This window comes from Durio zibethinus, chromosome 3 (genome assembly GCF_047325235.1).
Source record: "Durio zibethinus cultivar Kanyao isolate XHJ-2024 chromosome 3, ASM4732523v1, whole genome shotgun sequence".
Classification (NCBI taxonomy): domain Eukaryota; kingdom Viridiplantae; phylum Streptophyta; class Magnoliopsida; order Malvales; family Malvaceae; genus Durio; species Durio zibethinus.
The window spans coordinates 36,586,169-36,604,696 of NC_143164.1; the positions used below are offsets into that span (position 1 = coordinate 36,586,169).

The window sequence follows — 18,528 nt, forward strand, 5'->3', positions numbered from 1 at the left end:
TCAATATCAACAAAGCAACAACATTGACTAAATTTGAAATTTTTGTTGAAACTGGAATGAAAACTGGATCTGAAACTAGATTTGAAGTTTGAGTTAAAACTGGAATGGAAACTAGATTTGAAACTGGATTTGTTGAAGCTAAATTTGAAACTAGATTTAGGGTTTGTGTAGATGCAGTTGCAATTGTAGTTGTAGTTGCAATTACAGATGCAAAACCATTGATATTAGTAGAAGCAGATGCAAATGCGCAACCAAAATTGGATGTAGAAGCAAAAGCTTATGTAGAAACACCATAAGCAGTAATTGCAGCAATAACATGGTTGCTTGGATCGTGTTCAGCTTCAATATGATCTATAGTACTTGATGCACCTTGCTTCATATTTTAGTTTCCAAATCTAAGCACATGATCATCTTTTTATCATAAACAGAATAATAAAATTGAGTTGATGGGTTAAGACACTTTAACAATAGATGATCCATAATAGTACAATATTTGTAATAATAAATAAAAATAAAATAGAATAAAATTATCAAATTGCCTACCACAGGACAACCTTTTTTGTTGTGGCCTAGTTGATGACATAATTTACATGTCATTATCATGCCCTTCTTAGAGAAATTTATTTAATTGTTGGGTTTTTTTTTATGGGCTCATCATGATCATTTTTTTTTATTGGTTTTAGGCATGCTTGGCATTTTCTTGAACTGTGGGGGTAAAATATTATCTTCTGTCCTTGGTTTGGCTCAAACCTTTCTCCCAACATAGGTTGTAAAACATTACTATAAAATTATAGATATACCTCCTTATAATACTAACTAGACACAAAATCTTTAATATTTTCATAGATCTTTAATTGCACATATGACATGTGCACATGGGATACCAAAAAGTTTATACATTCTACAACTACATGTTTTCTTATCAAGCTGGATAATGAACCTATCTATACCCACATCTATTTCATATTCACCATATCTATTAAATATGGCTACACATTGTGATGATATACCTGTATTTTTTATCATTTTTACAACGTTAAGACCAATCATACCTTTCCATTTAGAGCATTTTTTTTTCTTTTTTTTCAGTTCTTACCATCAAAGACCTTCTTATATCTTCAAATAAAGAAATCACTAATTTTTTCCTTACATCTAGCAATGTTCTAGCAATGTTCTATTGAATGCTTCACATAAGTTGTTGTCAACCAACTTACATCTAGAATCTATGTTGAAGAAAGTTCTACACCATTGTTGTGGTGGGGCTTTTATTAAATTTACAACTGTAATTTCATTTTTTTCTTACAATTTTCTCATGTTTTCTTAAAATTGTCTGACTATTAAAGACTTAGCAATTGTCCAAAAAGCTTTTTTTGTCTCCTCACCTCTATGTCCCCTTTTAGCCCAATTAACATATACATGCCTAGCACAAAATCTATGTTCAGCATCTAAAAGCAATTTTGTAATTACATTATTAAAGCCCTACACCATTTAATTAGTTAAAGTATTCAGTACATAATTTAATTTAATTTCAATAATTTAGTACATCTAAAGATAATTAATAATTAGTTAAAGTATTCAGTATATAATTTAATTTAAATTAGCATATAAATATTTACTTGTTATTAATCTATTATGATTATCCATCTTATACCATTTTCCAAAAACACCAAGTCTAATTTTAACAAATCAAGAAACTATTTCCATAAAGTTGTGCATTTTACTTCCACCAATGCCCAAGCCACTGGAAACATTTGATTATTTCTATCTCTATTAATAGCATATAACAACTCACCATTTATCAAACTTTTAAACTAACAGCCATCTAGTCCCAAAAAAAGCCTGCAACCACTCTTTAAACCTTTTTTAAGTGTCTCGAAACATATGTAATACCTTTAAAATACAGGTGGAAAACTTGACAATGGCTTATGAACTTGCATCTTTATTATGCTTCCTTCATTAATTTTTTTATCACATCGGCATAATTTCATAAAAGTTCAAACTCATCTTTATAATTGGTAATAACTTTATCAATCACATCTTTTTTAGCTCTTCTTATCATGGTAATATTCACTCATATATCAAACTCTTTCCTAACTAACTCTTGCACTTTTGCATTCTTAATAAAAATGATCCTTTATAAATTTGTTTATGTACAACTCAGCCAAAACAACTTGACTTGTCCTTGGGTTTTTGAAAACCTTATTGCATTTATGATTGTTATTGTAAGTTTTCACTTGATATGATTGTAACTTTTTGTCATATGCTGCATAAATTACCTAATGACATTATTTTACAGTGCACTTACCTTTAACAAAATTCTTATGATTTTTTACCTAAATGATACCTCTATTTGTCCTAATAGACAGTACGGACACAGTATACTTAAATTATTTTGAATTTTCAAACAATATACCTAACTCAATGTAAGAGATTTTTACATTGGGATCATACACTAGGAACTTACTTTTCATCATAGTAGCAATATCAACCATTTTATCCTCATCATTAATAGATTCACCATACTTATCAGAGTCATAGTACTCACTCTGATATCCCTTATCAGCATTTTCATTAACTCATGAGGTTGAATCTAATTTCATCCTAAAGTCATCCCTTTACTGCTATTTCTATCAGCTGTATCTTCAACTTCTACCTTAGCCACATCTTTATTTTTACCTTTACTGCCTTTTTTATCCCAACCACATTTTCATTTCCTACCCATGCTACCTTAACATCATCTTCAATTCTTACCTTTGCTACCTCAGCTACATTTTTATTCTCTAACCTTTCTTTCTCAATCACCTCTTCAATTTCTATCATTTCATTCCTTACTGCCTCATATACATGTTGATTTTCTACTCTTTCATTCCTTATTACATCAATTACATGTAGATGTTCTACCCTTTCATTCCCTAATACCTCAGCTACATCTTTCACTTCAAGTTTTGTTAACAGTTCAGGAGCTAAAATAGCTTCATCTATACCATGTACTATATAACATCACCTACACCTAGATTTATCATATACCTAATCATATCAAGAGTGTTTCTATCATTTTTTACTACCATCAAGCCATCAACTAGTGTTTTTCTAGGTTTTAAATACAATATCTCACTAATATTCATATATCCAGTCTTATTACAAATGTTTAACAACTCAAAGTAAGATATCTTATCAGGATAAATTATCAATTCCTCTAATATCTCATTTATATATATTAGATTATGAGTATTACCAACAAAAGCCCCAAGATAGTGAAATCGTAGAATACAATAATCAAAACTCATATTGCAAAACTAAAAAAATTAAATTATGTCACAATAAATCTTAAATTCTAGCAACAATAGTTGATAAGTACTATAAGAATCATTTTCAGCAAAAATTTATGCTATAAGTATTATAAGAAACCCTAAATCCTTGACAATGAAAATTACAATAATTTAAGTGTGCATGTCCCTTAAATTGTTATCTAATTTTTGTTATAAGCTTTTACTTTATTATAACCAAAGGTTTTTCTTTGAAATACAATTTTCTTTTACAATAGGTTTTTTATGTGCACATCCTGGCTACAAAATTTAGCATGTTTTTCTTGTGTTATTTTGTTCTTAGAATTGGAATTTACATGATTGACTTGATGCTGTTATTTTGTAATATTTTTGAAAAGATAATTTATAAAGCGGACTTGAAGTTGTGATCATACTTATACTTAAGCTTGATTATTTTTTTGGTGATTTTGTGGCTGGTTCTATGATTATCTTTATCTTAATTTTGTTTTTGAATTGCTATAGTTGACAATTATATTAGGCTTAGCTAAAATTTTAGGAGATGTCTTGAAAGTTAGGTTTTTGGTGTATATTCTTAGAATTTTTTTGGTCAAGGAATGAGGGGAAGATTTAATTCTAACCTTTTGACACAACATCTTAATTACTAAACAAAATTTATGTGGTAAGTATTTTCAATCCTAAATTTAACCTTATTTTATAATCCTAGCTGTCATGAATTTTTTTTTTAATTTTTTATGAAATAACATTTATTTTTTATGCTAATTAATTGGCTTCACTTATGTTATAAATTAAGGCAATAGTCTTATGCTAGCACTAGTAGAGGCCTAAGTGATGAGAAAGAATCAAAAGACTATATAAACAATTAAACAATTGCGATCAACCACATATCGGAATATGCCTAAACAACAAAAAATCCTAACTCTATATTGGAGCAATTAAGAACAATAGTAGAAATCCCTAATTATAATTTCGAGCAATTAAAAATAATAGCAGAAAATCCTAACTATAATTTTGACCAATTAAGAACAACAACAGAAAACCTTATATATAAATTTGAGCAATTAAAAACAACGACAGAAAACCATAAATCAGAATATGCCTAAGAATAAATAACTACAAAAAATCCTAAACTAGAATATGCCTAATTTTGAAGAACAACAAAAAATCTAAACCATAAAATGGCTAACTATGAAAAACAACAAAACCCAAAATATGCGTACATATTATTCATCATATTATTCACTTTACACAAATTTAACAGAAAAATAACAACTACCTTTCTAAATTTCTGGAGCCCAAAGATTGAACCTTAGACATAATCAATTTTTAAAGTATAATTGATTGAACTGAACATTGGTTAGCCTAAAATAGGGTTTAAAAAAATATTTACCTCACAGAAATTAACAAATAAAATTAAATCAGTGATCGGACTAAACTTCTCTGGGTGATTAGGATTAAGGACAATCTGCTTTGGGGTTAAGGACAATCTGCTTTGGGTTTGAAATTTTTTAACTTTTCTGATTTGGGTTAAATGCAAGTTTTTTTTCCCCTAAAAATCTTTTCAGTTCTTTTTTTTTTCCAAAATACTAATAAAAAAATCCAAATCAGCATGAATTTGTCTAATCAGTTGATTCCTATTTTTTTTACGTGTTTTAATAGCACGTAACATGTACATCTCATTTTTTTAAAAATAAATCTTACATTATTATAAGTCAATAACGTTTGATCCTTATTTATATTAATTAAAATGTTTGGTCATGTATCGAGCTCTCACCCAAACGTTTGATCTTGATTTGAGCATTTAGCAAAATTATTAAGAAAAGATATTTTACTAATTATAATATAATTTAAAAGGTAAAAATGAAATAAAATAAAAAAAAAACTAGTTGGCTACTAAAGGTTTACTCATAAGTGGCTAAAAGCCATAAAACGCACTGGATGTTAGACATCCAATGGGCGTGAGGCTTAGTTGACACGAATTTTTATAACAACTGGCCTCCCACTAGAGGTCCAGTTGATGCCAAATGAAGCCTAAGTCAATAAGGTGTCTGAAGAAGGATAAGGAAAAAGGTAAAGGTGTGTGCAGGAAACTTCAATGGAGTGAAAGGTTAAATGTGAAGTATATGGATTGTTTTATGCACTTAAGCTTCCTCATTACCTTATGTATGAGATAATGGACGATGATTTGATTAGGATAATTGACGATTGATGGAAAGCATACATGAAATTCGAAATGAGTCTATTGTAAATCGTATTTAATGATCTTAGACAGTCATGAGTCGTATTTAATTATCTTAAGTAAGCTAGAGGTTAAATGTTTAATTTTGATGTGATATCTTAATAAGACGTTAGTGAGATATTGGGTGAGTTTTTCTCTTGATGAGGGGTGAGCCATTTTTTTAGGTATCGATGATGTAGTAACTTGGACGTGCACTATCTGAGCTACCCAAGAATTTGATCCTATTGTCCAGGCTTTAACCAAGTAAGTGAATACTAGCTTTCACTATGTAAATAGGCATAACAATTGCCCTAAAAGTCTAATGGGAGTTATAAATTTACTACCTTCATACTATTATCCAAAGCTTAAAAAAAAAAAAAATCTTTTGGTGAAGATACAAGTTTAGCTTGGCAAGCTAATTGTGGTGTGATGTCTTTCTTGTAAGGCTAAAAGAGCGTCGTTGGTGAGCAATTTTGTTGAGGTGTCTTTGTGAGGCGAAACAAGTGATCTCGATGAACCTGGTTTGTGACATGTCATTCTGAAACGAAATGATTGTTCTTTAGCGAGCTATGTAATTGGTTGAACCACAAGAAGCAATCGTGTGAGTGGAACGCGTCAATTTGGGCTTTGTATGGCACACACCTGTATTTTTTACTATTATGGCTGATTCAAATACGTATCATGCTGAAAATGGAGAGTTGTCATATGTAATTAATGGATGTAATTTTTCAAAATGTATCGGTTTTAAGAGAAAATGTATGTTTTTTTTTTTGAAAAATTTAATGGAATTAATTTTGTATGATTCATGAACCCCTTAAAATGGTTTAAACATGTATCATTTTAAAGATGTCATTTCACTCATGCTGTTAATAAATTTATTTGAATTGATTAAAAAATATATGTAATGAATAAAGCTTAAAATTTTTTGCCGCTAAATAAAAACGAAATTCATATTTTTTTTGTTTGGTAAAAGAAAATTAAGAAAAGGAAAGCAATAGGATTAGGAAAGGCGTGTCAAAGATTGATACTTCAGTCGTCCAATTCATGGAAAACATTTTTCAACCCTGCCGTGGTGCTTCCACGCGCTTGATAGACATGTGAACCGATTCACAAGTAACAAACAAATTGGAGTTTTTATAAATTGAGACCCAAAATTTTATCTTTTTCACTTCTATAATTTAAATCTCAATAAATGTTTTTATATAAAAAAAAAATTCTTTGATTTTATATTTTAGTGGCCACTCATTGAGGCTGTTAGATTTTTTTAAAAATTTTTAATCTATTTTAAAATTTTTTAAAATTTATTATTTATCTGATTAAAAATTATATTAAATCATAAATTTTTTAAATTTATAATTTTTAAATATCAATTCTAACGATATATCAACTAATTCAATAAATAATCGGTTATTAGATTTTTTTATTCAATTCGATAAAAAATTTTTAGATTTTGTTTAATATATATATTTTTAAATGAATTTAAATAAATTTATTTACTTTGAATTTAAATATAAAAATTTTTTATGTTCATCTAATAAATTCGAATCTAAACCACAAAATAAAAAAAAATATTTTTTTTATTACTTTAATCAACCATCCGTTAATCAAGATTGTTAGATTATCAATATATACACGAAACTTTAAAATAAATAATCGTAACTTTAAGATAAATAATGATTTATATAATTAATTATATTATCGTTTATGGAATATAAAAAAAATTAAATCACACTTACAATTATACGTACATTTTATCTATTTTCTCTTGTTATTTTTCCTATTTGATTCTCCTTTTTTTTTTTAATATTTGATTTACTTGAACGTCGAATTAAATCTCAAATTCCTAACTCCTTCTAATTTTTTATTTTTAACAAATCTAATATACACTCACTAATTCAACCCCCAACAAACTTCCTCACCCAACCCGAAAGTGCATTACCACCCTCTGGATAAAGTTGTTTTCTTTGTTAATTCCAACAATTTCTATTGCTAATCCATTTTGACGCGCCAGAAAAGGATTGGCATTTAGTTTTAACAACTTACTATAATGGACGGCATGGAAAATGAAGATGGAAAAGTCTTTTTAAGGTTTTTTAACGAATACTTTTAACTCTGTACTTTTTTTCAGCCGTCCACAAAATTAATTTTCAAGCACAAAATTTTCAATGGAAAGCAGAGGAAGTCAAGCAAAGAGCACTAAAAGTCTTTGCCCCCTATTGCAGTCCAGGCCAGTCGTCTCCATAGCTTGGAAAAAGAGGCAACCAATGAACTTAAAACTGGCCATTCCTTGTTTGACCCGGTCATACCGCAAAAATCAATCTTTTGTTCCCACTCTTCAACACATTTCTCACTGCATTTTTTTTTTTTCTTTTAGAGTGTTTAGTTTTGTGTTCTGAATTATGCTTTGGAATATTGAAACCATGATGTAGACTTGGCCTATTCTTTTCATTTTCCTTTGTGAACTATCGGGGGTCCTCTCTCTTAGTTTCTCTGTGGAAAGAAGGACGCTTCCTTGCAGTTTTCAATACCCTTTTGCCTGTTCTTTGATCTTCTTCAGTTAAAACTTGAGAAATCTGAGGTGGGTCTTTGGGTCTTTGAATTTTTGTCCCAAAGTTTCATTTTTTTTCCTTTTCTGGTTTTGTTGATATTCTCTTATATTGATCAGAATCTAAGTCAAGTATTCAACTTCAACTGTTTTGCTCAAGTTTCTCTGCGTAAAGTTTCAATCTTTTGTGTTAGTCTTTGTGAATTTGGTGGTTTATCAGCTCAATTATTGTTCTCACTGTTTTTTTTTTTTTAGTTTTTATTTTTGGTGTTCTTGGATATTTATGAAAGTTGAATTTGATTTTTTTTTCCTTTTCTGTTTCGTTTTTTAACTTGTTTCAGGTTTAAATGTTAGGAGAACTATGGTTTAGTGGACTTGGCATTTAGTCTCTGTTAAGCTGTTATTAGCTATATAAGTGGGTTTCTGTAATCCACTATTTCAGTTTCCATTTGAGGGATTTCTTGATGATCATGGTGTTGCATAGCCGAGTTTTTGCTGTTTTTGTCAGTGTTTTCGTGTGGTTATTACTTGGCTGTAGTTTGAGCTATGCTACTCCGGATGATATTGATTGCTTGAAGAGCATCAAAGATTCACTTGAGGACCCCTTTAATTACTTATATTCTTGGAATTTCAACAACAATACTGAAGGATTTATTTGTAGATTTACCGGGGTGGAATGTTGGCACCCGGATGAGAATAGGGTTCTGAATATCAGGCTTTCAGATATGGGACTCAAGGGCGAGTTTCCTCAAGGAATCATAAAATGCAAAAGTATGACTGGCTTGGATCTTTCAAGCAACAAATTCTATGGAAGTATTCCATCTAATATCTCTAAACTTCTCCCGTATGTTACATCCCTTGATCTGTCATTTAATAATTTCTCTGGACATATCTCAGCAAGCCTCGCAAATTGTAGTTTCATAAACATTTTGAAACTTGATAATAACAAGTTGACGGGTCAGATTCCTGCAGAACTCGTTTTGCTCAATAGGATGAAAACATTTAGTGTATCTGATAATCTCTTGACTGGGCCAATTCCAAGTTTTCTGGCTTCATCATCAGTCGACAATTTTGCAAATAATCTAGGGCTGTGTGGGAAGCCTTTGGATCCGTGTCGGTCGACTTCAAAGGGTGCTAAAACTGAAGTTATTGCTGGGGCTGCTGTTGGTGGGGTGACATTTGCTGCTATATGTGTTGGTATTGGTATGTTCATCTATTTCCGTAAATTATCTGTCTTGAGGAAGAAGGATGATGATCCAGAAGGAAACAAATGGGCTAAGAGCTTAAAGGGAGCTAAAGGCATTAAGGCAAGCTAATTTAATCCATTCATATCAGATTGGAGCTAATACTCTTCTTTATTTTATGAAACTGCAATTAGTTATTTTTTTCTTTGATTATGGTTTCATCTGTGATGTACTTACAAGGTTATGTTATTTTAGGTTTCCATGTTTGAAAAGTCAGTTTCCAAAATGAGATTAAATGATCTTTTGAAGGCCACTAACAGTTTCAGCAAAAATAATATCATCGGGTTGGGAAGAACGGGGACCATGTACAAAGGAGTCCTTGAAGATGGCACCTCACTAATGGTTAAAAGGTTACAGGATTCTCAACACTCTGACAAAGAGTTTGCATCTGAGATGGCTATTCTTGGAAAAGTGAAACACCGTAACTTAGTTCCCCTTTTAGGTTTCTGCATGGCGAAGAAGGAGAGGCTTTTAGTTTACAAATACATGGCAAATGGTACTCTGAATGATAATTTGCATCTTGTAGATGAAACTAAGAAGGCTATGGAGTGGTCATTAAGGCTTAAAATTGGTATAGGGGCTGCCAAAGGATTCGCATGGCTCCACCACAACTGCAATCCTCGTATAATTCATCGAAATATAAGCTCTAATTGCATCTTACTAGATGCAGATTTTGAGCCCAAAATATCCAATTTTGGTCTTGCTAGGCTCATGAACCCGATTGATACACATCTGAGCACCTTTGTCAATGGTGAGTTTGGGGATTTAGGTTATGTTGCCCCTGAGTATATGAGAACTCTGGTGGCCACTCCCAAAGGAGATGTTTACAGCTTTGGAATTGTCCTTCTTGAGTTGGTGACTGGTGAGAGGCCTAACTATGTAGCCAAAGCTCCTGAGAGCTTCAGGGGAAATCTGGTAGAATGGATTACGCAGCTATCAAATGATGGAAAACTTCAAGATGCTATTGATCCATCCTTGGTTGGAAAAGGCATTGATAATGAACTTTTCCAAGTTCTTAAAGTTGCATGTAATTGTGTATTTCCACCTCCCAAGGAGAGGCCTACAATGTTTGAAGTCTACCAGCTTTTAAGAGCTATTGGCGGGCGATACAATTTTACCAGTGAGGATGAAATTTTGATGCCGTCAGATACCGGTGATGCTGATTATATAGAGGAACTTATTGTTGCTCGAGAAGTCAATGAGACTTGGTGAAGAGATATGTGATATGGTGAGTAGTTCATCTTGGCATAGTGCATGTTTAAGTGTTTGTTCTTGTGCCTGTTTAAATAAAGGTTGAGATTACATGTACATCCGATGCTTTACTTGCTAGTTTCAACTTTCTACACTTAGTACTCACTGTAATCGAATCGATTACAGTTTTTAAGCATCTAAGCTTTCAGTCTTTTATTTGGTAGTAGAATCCTTAGATTCATTAGTATGATATTTTATGTCCCAAGGCTTTTTCTCTAAATTATTTTCCATGTAGAATGATAAGATTCGCATTTCAAGCCAAGCGAATGGTACGTGTGATGTGAGTTAGATCTATTTATAATTGTGGGATTTCTGTTTTCCTGATCCATTAATGTGATATTATATCTTGCTTCTCATGAACGACTAGCCTTATTTTCTTCTTCTTTTGCTAATTTTACGAATCCTAAGTCTCTTTGCTGTTCTTTCTTGTGGCATAAATTGCTTGGTTCATTTCCATTTATTTAATATATAGCAATGCAGATTATCGGATGGATGTATTTCGCCAATCTTGCTGTGTTTTTTTTCTTCTTTAGGGTAAATTAAAATAACCCAACATATGGTTAAGGAGGAAACCTCGTGGTCTAAAAAGTTCTAGTTAACCGCAAGAAGATTTTTCCATCAAATTTGAAGTTAATACCGTTTGTCCATTTTTGTTTTTTTTTTTTTCTCCCTTCATGCTTGAATTTTCACTAACCATGGGGTTTTTTTTTTTTAGTAACTTATCCTTTTCTTAGTAAATATTTTAGTGTAATTTCTTCTGCATTAGGGATTGTATGTCAATTATGACACTGAAAACTGTGTATCATAAGTAGTATATATATGTAATTTGTGTTTTCACGTCGGATTATTTTTTGTTTCACATATAAAATATAAAAATTATTATGTCACAATTCATATAGACACATCAAATATAAAATATTTTATTATTTTATTTTTACTTAACATATATATGGTTTTTATTAAAATTCTAAATTGGATTGTTTTCTTCGTGTCTTTCGTCCTTGTATTGTGTTGTATTTAAAATTGTGAGGGGAAATAAATTTATGTTCAATGGAGAATCCTTTCCAAACATTGCATGAAAAATGGATAACCAGGCTTCTATAACAAAGAATTGTGTATTACAAGACATCCAACTAATTCAGCAGAATGCCATTGAGTTAGCTCTTTTCCAAGAAAATCTCTTCTCGTATACATTATCTATAGAACAAAACGGTTCTCAAAGTATTATACATGGATTTATACAGATGCAAAAATAAGTAAATAAATTATAACGACATTGCTGGCCCGGCCATACAAGCTCTAAACCGAAACCACCCAATTATGGCAGCTTCAACCTAAAGTTATTGACCTGTGACAAGCTGCATATAGCTGCGGTGATGCAGTTTCATCATCAGAACTGTGCTGCGGCCCGCCGTGAAATCCAGGAAAAGCTTGTGGCAGCGTTGGATTCACTGGAACTGGAAAAATTAGTTGCATCGTTGGATTCACTGGAACTGGGAATTTATGGGCAGAACTAACAATGGTTCGTTCATTTATCATGCCAACTTCCTTGCAGACCCGATCAAGAACTGTGAGGAAATCCGTCACTACCATAAAGATTCTAAATGGGTGGGCCTCTTCCTTTGCCGAGTTCCCATGGAAGCATTCTGTAATCTCCTTCACTAGAGATAGAGCCACACTTTCATGGGCTTGAATCCTTATAATCCCCTCCTCGGCCATTTTCATAAACCTATTAATTGATTCTGAAAATTTCTTTTTGCTCTCATCCGGCCCCATTGTCTCATTTAATCTTAGAACCTCGCTGATGTTTCCGAGGCCTCTAGAAAGCTTAAAGACATCACCACTAAGTGCCTCATAATCCATTGCAGCAGCTTTCTTCACATTGGTGAGCTCTGAACTGAGACCAGAAACAACTTGTAAACCAAGCTTCCTACACCGAGCATCTTCGTTTAAAGTGGAGCTTGATGTTTGGTTAGTGTTCGAAAGACAAGCACCCTCAGTTCTTATAATTTCTTGTACAACAAAATGCAAGAGTGTGGTCTTCCCATCCGCACCCTTGACATCAACAAGCTTAAGAAGTGTATCAAGTTTAAAGGCATGGACATCACCACGGTTTGTCCCAACATTCATGCGGTTCCCAGTCTTGAGCACAGCCTCTAGAAGTTTCAAAAACATCCTACTGTTTCTTAATTCCTCGCAAGCAGCCTGTGAAAAGGAAAAATCAATGAGATACAGCTGAAGATAATTGATGATCAAGCAACAAAAAAGGTTTGTTAGTCATTAAATAAAGGGATTTTGCAATGACAGTATTCAGTGGAAGAAGCGTAGCCTGCATGCTCAGATGAGTGTGCACACTATTCTTTTAGACTACTGCAATGGTTACCATAGTTAACATGTAAAGAAAAAAATTACATGTTGGATCTTAATATTCTTCTTGTTCAAATGCCTATGCAAGCTTATGGACTAACCAAGCAGTCAGGTAAGTTTTAAGAACTAACCTAAAGTGAAGGCACATTCAATTAGTCATTCATATTGTACTTTGGAGAGAAACTCGTGATAAAGGTTTTGAATAGTCAAATCGATAACTGTAGTGTTAGGTGTTGAAAATTTCTAACCACAATGAAGGATATGGTAGTTGGATGAGTATTGATACTTTAACTCAAGCAGAAACAAGCAAGCAGAAAGCAAGCGTGATGAAGAAAGCAAGAAAATGTACAAAACAGACAGAGTAATGGAATTGAGTTTAATTACCTCTAGAGTTTCGAAAGTCTTTTTGAGGTATTCAACTTCAGACTCAAAGTTGGCTATGTACAGCATTGCATCCACCCGTTGAAAGGCAAATGGTATATCAAGAACTGTTTTCAAAAATTTCTCAGCAGGACCAAGCTTGACTGGTAAATCATCTTTGTACTCCTTCAACTTACGTTCTTCTTCCTTTGTCGGAGCCATTTTCCATAAACTTTCAAGAAGTTCAGGGCCAAGTTTATCTGCATTACCTGTATCATCATTGATATGATTTTTAGTGCCATACAGAGTAGTTCCACAGATAGGAAACCATATGGTTGGTCATGGCAAGGATGTTAAAGATTAATTAACATCATTTAAAAGCAATGCACACTCAAAAGAGTATTGGTTACCAAAAAATATAGTTGTCAGCTTATAGTCTTGTACAATCTAAAGTTCTAAAAAGACTAGTGAGAATATTTCTTTAAAATAATGAAAGCCACCTATTTCAAAGTTACTGTCAAAGTTGGCTTCATTCCAAACAGTCAACCATTTAATTCAGGATCCTAAGTTAAACAACGTATTGCAAATTATTGAAAACCATTTTCAATCGTATTACGACAGACAATGCAATCTTCAGTAGTTTGAATAACAATAATGCTAGAAATGCAATTTATATATTTTTTAAAGGGACTAAACATCTGAACTAGCATCCAAACTTAGACTACACTAATAAGTTCCATTTAATAACTTGCACCATGAACCATTAGAAACCAGTCCGAAGTTGTAACAAACCACTCAATTCAGAGACAACTTCAGCAGAAAAAATTCATCAAGTAAAGCTCAAGGAACATAAGGACAAATAAAGATCATATAGAACAGACCGGCTTAATGACCTTTGTGCAAGTTATGGACCTTTATGTCTTAAAATCAACAAAATTAGGACAATAATTGCAACCAATGAACTGAAAAGTCCTATGTGATATTTTAAAATGGCAAATTTACCATCTAAAAGGGCTTCACAAACTTCTTCGACAGTCACATTGAGTGCCCTCAACAAAATTGCAATGTTCTGTGCCTTTTTGGGATCCAGCACTCTATTCTCTTGGTTTGGTGATGGAAGAACAGAGCAGGGAGTTGTTTGGTTTGGTTTAGAATTTGTCGTGTTAACAACGAATAGTGTTTCAATCATCTCCTCAATCAACCTGCAAAAACCAATCTCTTACAAATTATTCAAGAATGAAGTAGAACAGCATGAAAGAACTTATTCAACTAAAATAAGAGAACTAAACAAGAACTCCACAGTTAACCAGAGGTTGCAATCATACTTAAATGAGCTTGATTTGAGGTGATCCCACACCATTTCGGGATCAGAGCTGGCTCGTACTTTATCCCAATGTAATGGCTTTAGCTTGGGTTTCGAAGCCTCCTCCTCCACCTCCTCCACTGCCTCAGACTCAGACCTTGTTATCAACTCGACTGGAGAAATATTAATTGGGTTTTGCGTCATAAAACGCATCGAAGGTCGCATAAGAGGAGCCGGCTTCGGTATCTGTTGTGCAAAAGATACTGATGAAACTGGTTTTTCCCAGAGCCGTCGTTGCCTTGGATATGGCGGAGGTGGCGGTGGCGGTGGTGGAGTCAAAATAGACTTCTCTAAAGCCCGGCTAATTCTTACAAGAGATACATCAGGACTTTTCTCCAAATCTCCTCCTGGTGATGAAGAAGCTGTAGACGACAAAGAAGAACCCTTATCGTAATCCGAAACACCAACCATCAACGGAGACATGTCTGGGCATTTCTCGAAAGCTCTGTCCGGTGAAAATGAAGCCGAGGATAGCAAAGGAGACAGCTCACTCTCATTCAAAGTTCTGTCTGGGGATATAGAGGCTGATGACAATGAAGGAGACCTGGCAATTCGATCCATATCATTAATCGAAGATTCTTTTGCTGGTGAACTAGTAGCAGCTGAAGATACGATCAAAGGGGTCCTCATATTTTGAACCAAATCATTAAAATTTCTAATAGAAGCATCTAGCTTCTCTATCAACAGTCTATTTGGCGAAGTAGAGGCCAAAAACAGCGAAGGTGACCCCATATTTCGACCCGGAACAACAGAAGAATCTCGGTTCTCGACTAACATCGGAGAAAATAAAGGGTATTGCACGCTTCGAACATCTGATTCTTTTAAAAGCACTCGGTCTGGTGATGTAGAGGGCATGGACAGCAACGGAGATTGTACATTTCCATTGGAAGCATTCAAAACTATTAGCGAATCAGCTATAATCGTGTCCGGAGACAAAGAAGGTTGAACTTGCACGAGTTCCAGAGATTTTGAGTCGGATCTTCCCGGACTCAAACTAAACGGCACAGAAATACTAAGAGACTGAGACCTGGCGGGTAAACTCGAACTCGAAGGTGAACACGAACAAGTACTACTAGACTCAATGCTTTTAACAGCAATCGCCGTAAATACTCTTCTTGATCCGGATCCCGTTGCACCCGAACTCTCTCGACCGCCCGACGATGCTCTCGGCGAATAAAACTCTTCTTCTTCTTCTGCAACCGAATCTACTTCAACGTCTCGAAAGTCCCGACCAGTGTTCTGTCCAGACAGAGGCGGAAACTGCTGGAGCTCCGGGGAGCCCATTTTTCTCGGATCCAACCGGGCATGGCCTCTCGAATTATTGGAAGCATCGTCGATTCGGCCTCGTGAATTTACCACAGTGCCCAAGTAAAGAAATTCGGAACTGGTCGTGGAAGTTGTTCTCAGCTTACGAGCATCAACAATGTTATTGGGGTATAATCTGCTGCTATTGTCAGATGTCAAGGTCTTGTTATCGTCAAGGAAATTACGTTTTTGCCTACAGCGTCTGCAGTAGAAAAAAACGAGAATTCCGGCGACAATGGAGGCGGAAATGACGGCGGCGATAGCAAGGATAAGGAGTTTTTGGGAATTATGGTTCGGAGAGGGAGTGAGAGGGAGGAGAAGGGAGGAAACATTGGCGGGGAAAGAAGAGAAAGTGGAAGGAGAGGGAGATGGGAGAGCAGAAGGGAATGTAGGGAAGAAGGGGGAATCGGGAGGGGTAGAAGTGGAAGAAGAGAAAGGATATTTGGGAGCCGGAGGGGAAGGAGAAGGAGCGATAGAATCTACTGGAAAGAAAGGTTGATGGAGGATCCTACGGCTAGGAATGTGAAGCGTTTCGCATGACATAAACAAGAAGAAGCAGCAGCAGCAGGAGAATAAGAAGAAGAAGAAAGGGGAAAGCATTGCGTTTTTGGCTTCTGCAGCAGCTCTAAAGGGAGGAAGAGAAAGAGAGAACGAAATGGTGTGACACTGAGACTTGTGGGGACTTTTCTTTTCTTTTTGAGGAAGTAGAGAAAGAGAAAGAGAAAGGAAAAGGCATGGATCAGAATGGAAAGGAAAAGATGCGGTGAAAGAGTATTGGAAAGATGTAGGAGGTGCTGCATCAAGCTAATATTCTGCTGGCGCTGCTTGAGCAGCCTGAGGGATTGATGGCATGAGAGCTGCTTTTATTTGTAGTGGATCTGACTCACGCCATGTAAATTACGAAAATTAATGTTTTTTTATCATATTTTATATAAAAATTATATATCAAAATATTTTATATAAAAATATAAAATATAAATTTTTTATTTTGATAAATTTATATATAATTACTATTAAATTTTTAAATTATATTATATTTATATCATATTTATATTTTATATTATATCATCAAATCATATTTTAAATTATTATATTCTAATGAATCGTAACGGTAGTAGTAACTTTTTTTTTTCTTTGTAATAGAGTTAAAACAGTTGAGAGCCATGGACTAAAAGGGGTATGGACTAGGGCTACGGCGTTAGGCATTAGCCTTTGGGTGGGGGTCAAGTCCCCAAGTTATGGTGTGGACATTAGGCGTTGGCCCTTGGGGATTGGTTTGATCAGATTGGTGCTAGTTTTATCAACAACCGAGACCAACAAAAGAGGAAGGCCACATGTGAACAAGAATTATCCTATCTTCAGTCATTGAGAATTTTGTAGCCAAACACAGGATCTTAGAACTAGAAATGTTATGGCCTGTACAAATGCAGAATATAGAACTACAATACTTGGATTCCCACAAAAAGCATTTATGGGGAATTACATAAATGAAAACAAAACAAAATAGAAACCTTCAAAAGTATTGCAAAATGTAAGATCCTGGAAAGTGAACGTGCGATTGCTACAGTAATTAAGCTTCTTGTTTTGTCAAGTTAAACTCTTCAGTCAATTTTTGCTTGGACCACTGGTTCTGTTCTTTAATGTATACCATTCACTAGGTGAGCTTAAGAAATTATCATTGCAAAAGAAAAGAGTAATAAAAATAATTGTAGTAATATGCCAGACATGGCTTCAACACATAGGAAAGGATATCTGTTAATGTTAATCTGGAAAATAATGCTGCTAATGCCAACCAACTAGTTTTATGTTAAGATACCCAAAGTGTAAGACTCAAGAAACAAGATTTTCCATCAAGAAATCATGATTGCAAAGTCCTTTTTTCTTTAACAAACAAACTTGGGTTGAATGACTCGTGACTCGTATTCATTTTGTGTCAATGCTGAGTTAGGTACATAATTTACTTGAATGATACTCTTCATCATTATTATTTGTGGCTCCCCACTTTTGTATCTATTCCATCTTTTGATAGGCACATTCACTAGGGTATATGTTAAAAACACAAAGGGCACTTTATTTGTCAGGAAAAAAGCAATGAAAAAACAAAGGGGAATAAAGGGAAAGTTGATGTTGAGAGCGATTATAAAGGGAAAAAGAATATTCAATGATCAAATATAGCTTGGAGGATAGACATATCTATACATACCCTGCTTTTGCTTAATTGTGACAAGATTGATATTTGCAACTTTGATTTACATTTTCAGATTTAGATTTTTCATCAATGGGTAAGACTACAAAAAGCATCGTTGAAGATAATATATCCTAATCACATTTCAATATTTTTTTTATAGTTTCCTTTATAAAAGAATAGAAAGAGAGAATTAATATTAAATCTAACAATTCGTATATTTGTATAGTATAAAATATTAAAATTTATATATTCATATTTTATTTTATACAAAATTATATGTTATAATTTGTGTCGACACAAAAATATAAAATATATTTTTTATTAAATTAATATATATTATTATTAAAATTTTAAATCGTATACATTTATATAATATTTATATCATATTATCATATTATATTTT

At 33.5% G+C, this 18,528-nt stretch overlaps 2 protein-coding genes across 4 annotated transcripts; one reads left to right on the plus strand and one right to left on the minus strand.

Annotated features, from left to right (window-relative positions):
• Positions 1–7,575: 7,575 nt before the first annotated feature.
• On the plus strand, positions 7,576–11,389 carry LOC111283836 (probably inactive leucine-rich repeat receptor-like protein kinase At5g48380). 3 transcript variants are annotated; one of them, XM_089758751.1, is made up of 4 exons: positions 7,660–8,080; positions 8,389–9,354; positions 9,487–10,519; positions 11,076–11,389. In XM_089758751.1, exons 2-3 carry the CDS (start codon positions 8,512–8,514, stop codon positions 10,501–10,503), a joined length of 1,860 nt encoding a protein of 619 aa, XP_089614877.1. In that variant the 5' UTR covers positions 7,660–8,080; positions 8,389–8,511; the 3' UTR covers positions 10,504–10,519; positions 11,076–11,389. The 3 variants fall into 3 exon arrangements, with proteins under 3 accessions (XP_022728196.1, XP_089614877.1, XP_022728197.1); XM_022872461.2 differs by lacking the exon at positions 11,076–11,389 and having other exon boundaries at positions 7,576–8,080; positions 9,487–10,898; XM_022872462.2 differs by lacking the exons at positions 7,660–8,080; positions 11,076–11,389 and adding an exon at positions 8,198–8,216 and having other exon boundaries at positions 9,487–10,898.
• Positions 11,390–11,706: 317 nt separating this feature from the next.
• LOC111283845 (formin-like protein 1) lies at positions 11,707–16,773 on the minus strand. Its single transcript, XM_022872473.2, has 4 exons — positions 14,595–16,773; positions 14,272–14,471; positions 13,294–13,538; positions 11,707–12,747 (listed from the first exon to the last, which is right to left on the minus strand). The coding sequence occupies exons 1-4, from the start codon at positions 16,535–16,537 to the stop codon at positions 11,872–11,874; spliced, it is 3,264 nt and encodes a 1,087-aa protein (XP_022728208.2). The 5' UTR covers positions 16,538–16,773; the 3' UTR covers positions 11,707–11,871.
• Between the last annotated feature and the right edge of the window lie 1,755 nt (positions 16,774–18,528).

Excerpts from the sequence above, each read along its gene's own strand:
- LOC111283836 (XM_022872461.2), top strand. The coding sequence starts at position 8,512 with ATGATCATGGTGTTGCATAGCCGAGTTTTTGCTGTTTTTGTCAGTGTT. Across the intron at positions 9,355-9,486 it reads AGGGAGCTAAAGGCATTAAG|GTTTCCATGTTTGAAAAGTC; the intron begins GCAAGCTAATTT and ends ATGTTATTTTAG.
- LOC111283845 (XM_022872473.2), bottom strand. The coding sequence starts at position 16,537 with ATGCTTTCCCCTTTCTTCTTCTTCTTATTCTCCTGCTGCTGCTGCTTC. Across the intron at positions 14,472-14,594 it reads CTCAAATCAAGCTCATTTAA|GTTGATTGAGGAGATGATTG; the intron begins GTATGATTGCAA and ends TGGTTTTTGCAG. Across the intron at positions 12,748-13,293 it reads AGACTTTCGAAACTCTAGAG|GCTGCTTGCGAGGAATTAAG; the intron begins GTAATTAAACTC and ends TCCTTTTCACAG.